Source organism: Drosophila nasuta, chromosome 2L, assembly GCF_023558535.2.
Source record: "Drosophila nasuta strain 15112-1781.00 chromosome 2L, ASM2355853v1, whole genome shotgun sequence".
Taxonomy (NCBI): Eukaryota; Metazoa; Arthropoda; class Insecta; order Diptera; family Drosophilidae; genus Drosophila; species Drosophila nasuta.
Window position 1 is genome coordinate 9,464,320 of NC_083455.1, and position 9,290 is coordinate 9,473,609.

Consider the following 9,290-nt stretch of genomic DNA (forward strand, 5'->3'; position numbering starts at 1 on the left):
CGTTTGTTAAAATTAATACTAAAATGTATTGTTTTAGGCTTTCGCTATTTTTAATAAAAAACAGAAATAATCGACTTAAAAAATAACACTGCTGTTTAACACTTGGAAGTCACTTATTAAATTATACTATTATTGACTTTATGAAAGAAACTACTAAATAAGTTTACTGTTTTCTACCTTTGCTCTAATTTTTCATACAAAAATAACTTTTTGGATTTATTTAAAACAAAACAAAACAACAAACACCGCAACTAGCGCTAACATTTTGAGTTGAAAAAACATCGATAATTCTGTCGATGTACTGATATTTTTAAGATTTAACATTATTAAATTCGATTTTTTATATTCTTTCATCGTAATTTATTAAAATGAAACTGAAAATGAGATGATGTATTTTATATAAAAAATTCAAAAGCAATCAAACATTGAAAACATCAAGAACAACAATATTTACATACATATATAATTGTGTTTCCGCCTTCAGCACTTCAGCAACAGCACTGTTATTACACTGTTGGTAGTTAACAGTGTCTAATGTGTCTAGTGTTGCACATATGAGTTCGCTGTGCAGCACTGGCTGGCAGACCAAGACGAAAAGTTTTCGTCCCAATATTTGTTTATAAGATAAAAAAGGAAATAAGGTGCCGCAATGGATTTATACGACGATATAGACGCTAAGCCGCGTGCTAGCCAAATGGATGGATGGTCGTCGGGCATCAAAATGCTGCAAACACAATTGGCAGTAAAGAAAGCGCAGTTGCCGAAGCCCAAACCAAGAGATCAAATCAAGAAACCGGTGTGTAAAACCTACTAAACTGTTAATTCTCTATTAAGAATAGTTTCCATCCGTTAGCTAATGACACCCGTGGTTAATCTGCGTGCTAAACGACCAGCAGACGCAGAGAGTTTCATGCCCATTGCAGTGGCTGCCAAACCAATCATTAGCAGCACCACTTTGCAAGCAGCTCCAGCACTGCTTGAGAGCATTAAGACAGATGACTGGGATTTTGTGGACGAGTACGATCCACAGTGGCCGAACGAGTACGAAAAGCTGAAGGACAAGAGCAAGAGCAGCGAGAAACCACGCAACAGCAGCAGCGGCAACAACAATCGCGAGGATCGAGATCGCGATAGAGATCGAGATCGGGAACGCAAACGGAATCGTAGCGGACGCCGAGACACGCACAGTCATGACACTTCGCCACCAGCAATGAAGTACAGTGGCTTTGGTCAGCGCCAGAGTGACGAAGATCGTTACAGTCCACCAGCGCCGGGTTCGGTGGCTAAACAAGGAGGTGGCGCTGCAATTGCGCCGCCGCCATCGCTGTCCATTGATAATGGCGACGGTGCCTCTAATGTCACCATACCGTATTCGGCCAGCTCAGTGGCTGCCAAGATAATGGCAAAGTATGGCTTCAAAGATGGCCAAGGACTGGGCAAATCGGAGCAGGGCATGTCAATGGCACTGCAGGTGGAGAAGACGTCTAAGCGAGGTGGACGCATTATACACGAAAAGGATGTATTTATACCGCCACTAGGTGCACCGTCCTCTCCGCCACCATCGTCATCGTCCCAATTGCCCACAGTGAATGCAACGCCTCGAGTCTCAAGTCCTACTCCTGCAGTTGTGATGCCGCCTCCGCCATTGCCAGCTCCAACAGTAACAGCTTCACCAGCAGCAACTGCTGCTGAAACCGAGCCCAGCATAACAGAGATTATGAAGGCGCCCAGCAAGGTTGTGTTATTGCGCAATATGGTTGGGCCCGGCGATGTGGACGAAGAGCTGGAACCAGAAGTGAAGGATGAATGTAACACAAAGTACGGCGAGGTGAACAGTGTCATCATCCACGAGGCGTTCGGTACTGTGCCCGAGGATGCCGTCAAAATATTTGTCGAGTTTAAACGCATCGAGAGCGCAATTAAAGGTAAGCTTATACTTTAATTCAAATTTTGTATATTAATAATTATTCTATCTTCCTCCAGCTGTCGTGGATTTGAATGGTCGCTTTTTTTGGAGGGCGGCAGGTGCGAGCTGGATTTTATAATTTTGACAAGTTCAAAAGTTTTCAATTAAATTAAGCATAATAAACCATAAAATGTATTGTTTGAATTTGTAACTTGTGCGCCTGAAGGATAGGCAACGCTTTTTTTCTGTTGAGAGAGTTATTAATTAATTATATTGTATCGTTGAAGGTTAATCCTTTTGAATACAACTTCTAAGTTTCCTTTACTATGTTCGTATTCTTGTTTAGATTTTTACTTCAGCAATTTTATTTAATAATGGATTCTTTAATAGATTTAAGACAATTGTCTGCAACTTGCGTTGGTAATTTAAAATAATAAGTTCGTAAAGACCCCTTATCCCGCGTAATGTTATTGCCCTGTCCTCAGAACTTCAATTCTGAAAAATCGCCAAGATACAAGGATCTGAACCATGTTGATCGTCAATATATAAGTTTAGAGGGAAATTCTTGACCGATCAGTATAAACCTTTATTTTTTAATATAAATTTAAGCACGGAACTAATGATTCTAACTGATATAAATGAATTTGTTCAAATTTAATTAACAATAAATTTTTTATCTTAAAGATTAGTTTTGTGATTGGTTAGGATTGTTTTTAATTTTAAATTCTACTTAAAAATCACACATGCGGTCGTCTGAAAATCTATTTCATTGAATCAAGCTTATTTCGCCATTATTAAAAATGCCTACACGATACAAGAAAAATATGTAAGTTTATGCAAACATAGAGGTTTTAAGGTTTTAATTTAATATGGTTTCAAAGCTTTTGAAATTAATTTTAGTATTACAATAAAATATACCAGAAAAGCTTCTTTGTATTTTTCTAACCTTGGTCCCACCCCAACATTCAAAACAACTTTAAAAAGCTCTTATTTGAGAACTAGAAAGGATAAATTCATCTTAGAGCATAATATATTCCATAAAATTTAAACAAATATATGAATAATTATTTAATTGACTGCAAAAATAATGAATGCTTGCGTTAAAAAATCGATGTATTGAAACATTTTGAAAATATCGATGCATCGATTTTGCTATCGATGTTTCTCCACCTCTACCAATTGTGCGATGACCAAAAAAATTGAAGATATTTAATATTTATTTATTTGTGTTTGAACTCTAATTGAGTATGTTGTAAAAGTTGCAATTGGATAAATTTAATTCAGTCTGGTGATCGTGCAAATCAATAACGAGCCAAATAATCAAAGTAAGCGTGTGAGTTTATTGTGACAACTCACAATAGCTGGTTGTATCGTGTGTCTAGTACATATGTAGGCTAGTGGAAGAGGTTTGGTTTGAGAACTGAAAACAATTATCGCAAATATTATTCGCTTTCGCTGGCGTTGCAAAATTGATTAAAAAAACAACAATAACAACACAAAAACCAAGGTGAGTTTTTGACGTTGCTCTGTTTACATTAAACGCCGTAATTTATTGTGCATTTAAAAAAGAACAACAAGCGGGGCAGAAAAACAAAAAAAGTAAAAATTGTGTTGTGCTGTTTTTTTTTCTTTACTTTTGCGCGAATACATAAGCCAAAGCAAACAACGAGAGAGCAGCAGCAGAACGGTAAATTCTTCAAATGTCAACGACTCAACAGCAGAGTCACTTGTAATTAAATTCAATTAAGCTGCAGTTAGTGCTTAATTTGTGTATCAATTTTCATACATGTGAAAAAAACAATACTCCAGGCCGTTCTCTATCTCTCTCACTCTCTCCCTCCCCCTCGCAATTACACGTTGAACTCGTGCCCAGTAGTTGTTGTTGTGGTTGTAACTGCAGCAGCGAGTGAAACACATACGTACAGAGAGTTTTACATCAGCAGCAGACAGACGTCGCGACGTCGACGTCGACGCAGTGCAGCGCAGATCACATTTGTTGTGCTGCTTGCTCTCCATGCCAATCAACAACAAAAGTTTTGCATTGTTCGCGCAGCTTTCCCCACGCCCACCACCGCCCAACAACAGCAACTGTAGTTAACTTATCCATCAAGTAGTTGTTGTTGGGGCCATGGGCCTACTATCGTCGCTCTTTGCAAGGTAAGGGGTATAAATAATATCATCTCTTCCGAGTTATGGATTCTGGCTACTGTTGTGTTCTGTTTCGTTACTCTTTACTTCTCTCGCACCAACAGTTTATTGCACTATTATTCAATACATATGCATAAGCATATATACATATATCGCACGCACATAAATACAAACATATGTATATGTTATTTACATATCTCTCCTCTCTGTTACTCTGCTTCTCCAAAGTGGAGCAGTCGCGCCCCGATCTACGCATACAAGCAAACAAAATCATTTTTCGGCGGCCCCCTCCTACACACACACGCACACAAACTCAAACAAACACACGCAACATGCACAAGTACTCGCATTTGTTGCTCGCCCGCTTCTTTCAATTATATTTTCAAAATAATCTATTTTTATACGAAACATTATTTTGCGCCTGCACTGAAGTATTTTAGCTTCTTCTTCGCTGTTCACCACGGCATATTGGAAAAATAATTGGATATCAAACGACCAATATGCCATTATTGTTAGCAAATTCTGTTTAGTATTAATATTATTTTAATAAATTCGTTTAAATAAAATTCTGTTTGCCTATTAAGCTTCATAATCAGCCATTTTTGTATTTCTTAGCTAAACGAGTGCGGCTATTTAGCAAAATTCCAATTGACAGCATTGGTAAAACGGTTATTAGAACAGTGCAAGTGTGACCGTTGCACTAAAGGATTTAGATGACGTTTTGATTTAACACTTTTTCATTGAGTTTGTGCACTCGAGAAATGTCAGGCACAACATTTCGGTCGTTTCGTTTGAAAACACTCAATAAATAATATACACAATAAATTTGGAAACATTCAAATCAAGTCATACAGCTCTGCAGCTAATCCCAACAATACATTGATAAACAATCGTCTCGCTCTCACTTCGAATTTCAGTTATGGTCTTGGTCAGCAACGAATGGCAGAGTAATAAGGATGAAGAGCAGAAGTCCAACGTGGCAGCAGCAGCAGCAATCGCAACAACAGCAACGACAACAGGTGCAGCAGCTGGAGAAGCAGCTTCAATAGTTCAGCTTAACAGTTCAGGTGGAACCACATCCTCGGAACAGGAGTTAACCGCTCGTCCCGGAACACATTTGCTCGCTGGCGTTGTGGCTGCCGAAGTGTCGCGGCGACAGCAGCGCAAGAAGACGCAAAACAGCACCATCATGGAGCTGAATCGCAAGGCGGAGCAGGAGCAGCAGCTATTGTTGCGAGAGAAGCACGAGACGGAAACGTGTGAGCTGCCAACGGCAACAGAGATTAGCAGCAGCAACAATAGCAATAGCGATATGAATAGTAGCAACGATGCCAACGACAATCTGGAGAATCAGAATAACAATAATACATTAGCATCATCAGATAACTGCGATTCGAATACAAACACATTGCAGGTGAGAAGCATTTAATATGCCTGTCTAATCACATATTTAATCAATCAATTAATCTTTGCAGCGACATGTGGCACAGCAGCAGCAACAACAGGTGCAACTGCAGCTGGCCATCAATTCGGTGCTGAATTCCAACAATGCAACAACGACAATGACGACGAGCACAGCCAACAATCTGTTTAGCTCGATGGGTGCCTTACAAATGCCAAACGAATCAGCGACAGCAGCCGCATCACCGGACATGATGATGAACAACGGGAGTGGCGAGGCAAAGATTGTGCTACAGTGCGAAGGTAAATCGCACAAGTTCGAGACGCGCACCATCAGCCTGGCTCCAAATCAGGAGTGCAAAGTGGGCCGTTTGATCGCCAAGAGCAAGGCGAGCGAGGGAAATGCCATATTCGATTGCAAGGTGCTGTCGCGCAATCATGCAATGCTGTGGTACACAGCGGACGGACACTTCTGGGTGAAGGACACCAAGTCTAGCAATGGCACCTTTATCAATGACAACAAGCTGGGGAATGATCCCGCCGAACTTCACTATGGCGACACTGTCAAGTTTGGCGTCGAGGTCATTGAGAATTCTCGCAATGAGGTGCATGGCTGCATTATTGCACGAGTCACACTCTTTCTGCCCGACGGTCGGGAGGCGATCTCAATAGATTCGGAGCAATTGCAGCTGACGGGACCGAATAGAATTAGTTACGATGAGATACAGCGACTCAATGCATTTCTACAGGAAGCTTCGCAGCGTGAGAAGATGCTGAAGGCTAAGCTTAGCAATTTGCAGGGTGTACTCGATTCGACGCGCAAAAATTCGGCAATGTGCTGGCAGAGCATGATCACCGAGGATCAGCTGGTGCACAAGATCAATCTGCTCGAGAAGAAGCTGCAAATGATGGAGAAGAATGTGCCCGAGAATGCGTTGCGCAACGAGGTGAGTTCGAAAGTTGTAGCATACTTTTGTGGGTCAAACTCAAATCAATTTTTCCTTTTATGACAGATTGTTAAATTACTCGATGATAAGACCACGTATCAGCTGACGGCCAAAGAGGCGCTGCGTAAGGTGTATCAGGATCGCTGTGATGCCATGCAAATGTTGTCGAAAATGGAGATGGCCTACACAACGTCGGATAACGAGTGTAGCATATTGCGCGCTCAGATTGTGAACTCGAAGCAAACACTGCAGGATTTCAATACACGTCTGGAGATGTTACAACAGGAGTATGCGGAATATAAGCAGGAAACGCTGCGACAGCAGCAAGAGGCTAAAGAACAGGACGAACAATTGAAGGAGCATCTGAGCATGCAGGAGAATGAAATGGAACAGCTGCGCCAACAGCTGCTGCGACTGCAGAAAATCAAAACTGACAAAGACAGCGAGCAAGCACTGCAGGAGCAACAGGTGCTGGAGCAACTGGATGCCGCTTGTGGCGAGCATGATGACGATGATGATGATGACGACGATGATGACGACAACGATGATAATGATGACGACGATGCCGACGATGAGGACGACATTAAATTAGCCGAAAACGAGGTAAAGCTTGAAACTGCACAAAATGCAACACCCAGCAAACAGAAATCGGTAAGTAATAAGTTTTATAATAAATTTAACATTTAACTGATTCGATTTCTCTCGGCATTGCAGAGCAAAAAGAGCAAACGGCAGCTGAAGGAGGAATTTGATTTGAAGCACAAAGTGATTCGCAAGAATACGATGATCAAGCTGCTCAAGAATTCAGATCTCAGTAAGGGCGCAAATGCTGGCGAGATATTAAATGCCATATTTAATAATGCCGACTCTGGCGAAGAAGAGGAACACGATCTCGACCACATGCCGGAGAAGGATCAAAGAGCATCGCCAACGACAACAGAGCTTAGTGCGGGCACCAAGCCGGTGGAGGCGGCAGAGATTGAGACGGTTAGCGATGAGTTTATACTACACAATGGGAACAACGATGCTGCGACAACGTCAGGGACGACACACAACAAACTGGAGACACAGCAGACACTGGTCCGCGATGGCGGTATTGATGAGGATGGCGATTTAGCGCAAGAGCATGCCGTGGATATGCTGCAAGAGGAATGTCAATTCTATAAGCAAAAATCAGCCACGCTTGCTGATGATATTAGTGCACTAGAAAAACAAATGAAGGTACTGCAGGAGCAGCTATTGCAACAGGCATCCGAGCGTAATTCTAGTGCTGCTGAGGCAACCGAAGAGCTGGCTAGCGAGGACAAAGAGGAGCACCTACAGGCGTCTATAGCCAAGGAGGTGGATGGTGAGCTATCGAGTTGGCGTGAGGAGCTCAATACCATTAACGATGAGGAGCGCGAAGAGGAGCTAATTGTGTACAAGGAGCGATTGGAACAATCCGAGATGAGCAACATACAATTGCGCGAGGAAATCTCAAAGCTGCGTCTCAAACAGCCTCTTGGCGGCTATGACCAAATGCTTTATCGAGGCGCCATTCCATTGGGCGCTGCGGCACTGGCAGTGATCATCTATTTCCTGATCCCCCGATTCTAACACTCGCACACAACAGGCAAACGTCGTACCTAAACGCAAACGAGATTCAATACCCATATATATATATATACATAGAATGCATACATACATACAAGCATACATACATAAATACATCGTACAAGTATATGGACATTACAACAACGGCAAAAGAGACAGCAGAAGCATCATGTGTTGGGTGGGGAAAAGTGGGGATGATGTGCATATGGAGTGAACATGTTGCATGATGTGTACAAGTATGCAGAAAATCGGATGGACTGGATGCAGTTATACAGTTACATATTTATATATATATACTTATACCTTTATAATCGAGCTTTACTCGCCAATTTGTATTCTGTTCCCATTTTCCGCAATTAATTTCTGGACCGCAAAATTGTTAGTCTTAAATTCTGAATTGAAACCGAACAAAAAAAAAAACGAAATGAAAATGAAAGAAAAAAGCAACCGTAAATAACAAATACACACAACAAACACACGAGGTTAGTTAATTTTTACATAATTATATTGAACGCTTTATTTGATATCAACTCAACTCCAACTATTTCGATGGTGCGCGATGTTCTAAGTGTAGTGGGAACAATTAACCTTCGACTTGTGTACAAATCTTAGCAGAAGCAAAAGTAAAAGCACTAGAAAAGCAGCTGGCAGAGCAAAGCATTAAGTTTAGCAATTAAGTTGCAATTATTTACCATTACCAGCTATTGTATGTTTTATGAAACTATATTTACGTATTCTAAATGTTGATTTATGTACTATATTTAGTTGATTTTTATTTTCGTCGTCCCTTTGTAAGCGAACGAACGTGCGTGTAAACATTTATATTTTCTGAAGTGAAACGAAACAAACAAATTATGATAAAAACGCTTGCGATATCACAAATTAATATGTGAAGAAACAGAAAAAGAAAACATGAAAAGCAAATCAAAACCACTATCAATGTATGCAACAAACGCAAAATTAAGCGAATGAATAAACACACAACACTGTAATGAATCAAATCGAATTTTGCCTTTGATAATTTGTAGCCGGAATAACTGAATTTTTTAACCGTCGCATTACTCCACCAATTTAAATTGACCTGCTACGCGCTTTAACGTAAAAGCGCGACGTAAAGAATTTATCGATTTCAGTGGCTACGTTGTCAGTTACATGTTGACAGTGTGCCCGTTGATGGTGTATTTAACGATTTGCATCTTTAAAACACCATAAGAGGCTTTTCACATGTCAATTCATTTTATTTTGAAAAAAAGTAATGCTAAAAGTTAATTTAAATATTACAAATTTAAAATTTC

General features: G+C 40.6%; 2 protein-coding genes across 4 annotated transcripts; both read left to right on the forward strand.

Moving 5' to 3' along the window:
• Window positions 1–409: 409 nt before the first annotated feature.
• Window positions 410–2,163, forward strand: LOC132798583 (splicing factor 45). The gene is given in 4 exon segments (XM_060810498.1): window positions 410–796; window positions 854–1,925; window positions 1,984–2,006; window positions 2,008–2,163. Coding segments are annotated over 4 exon segments (1,314 nt in total). The 5' UTR covers window positions 410–649; the 3' UTR covers window positions 2,080–2,163.
• A 941-nt stretch (window positions 2,164–3,104) lies between these two features.
• Window positions 3,105–8,996, forward strand: LOC132788114 (sarcolemmal membrane-associated protein). Of its 3 annotated transcripts, none has more exons than XM_060795443.1 (5): window positions 3,105–3,231; window positions 4,972–5,468; window positions 5,530–6,402; window positions 6,469–7,053; window positions 7,117–8,996. In XM_060795443.1, the coding sequence occupies exons 2-5, from the start codon at window positions 4,974–4,976 to the stop codon at window positions 7,996–7,998; spliced, it is 2,835 nt and encodes a 944-aa protein (XP_060651426.1). In that variant the 5' UTR covers window positions 3,105–3,231; window positions 4,972–4,973; the 3' UTR covers window positions 7,999–8,996. The 3 variants fall into 3 exon arrangements, with proteins under 3 accessions (XP_060651426.1, XP_060651418.1, XP_060651433.1); XM_060795435.1 differs by lacking the exon at window positions 3,105–3,231 and adding an exon at window positions 3,259–3,413; XM_060795450.1 differs by lacking the exon at window positions 3,105–3,231 and adding an exon at window positions 3,914–4,063.
• Window positions 8,997–9,290: the final 294 nt, after the last annotated feature.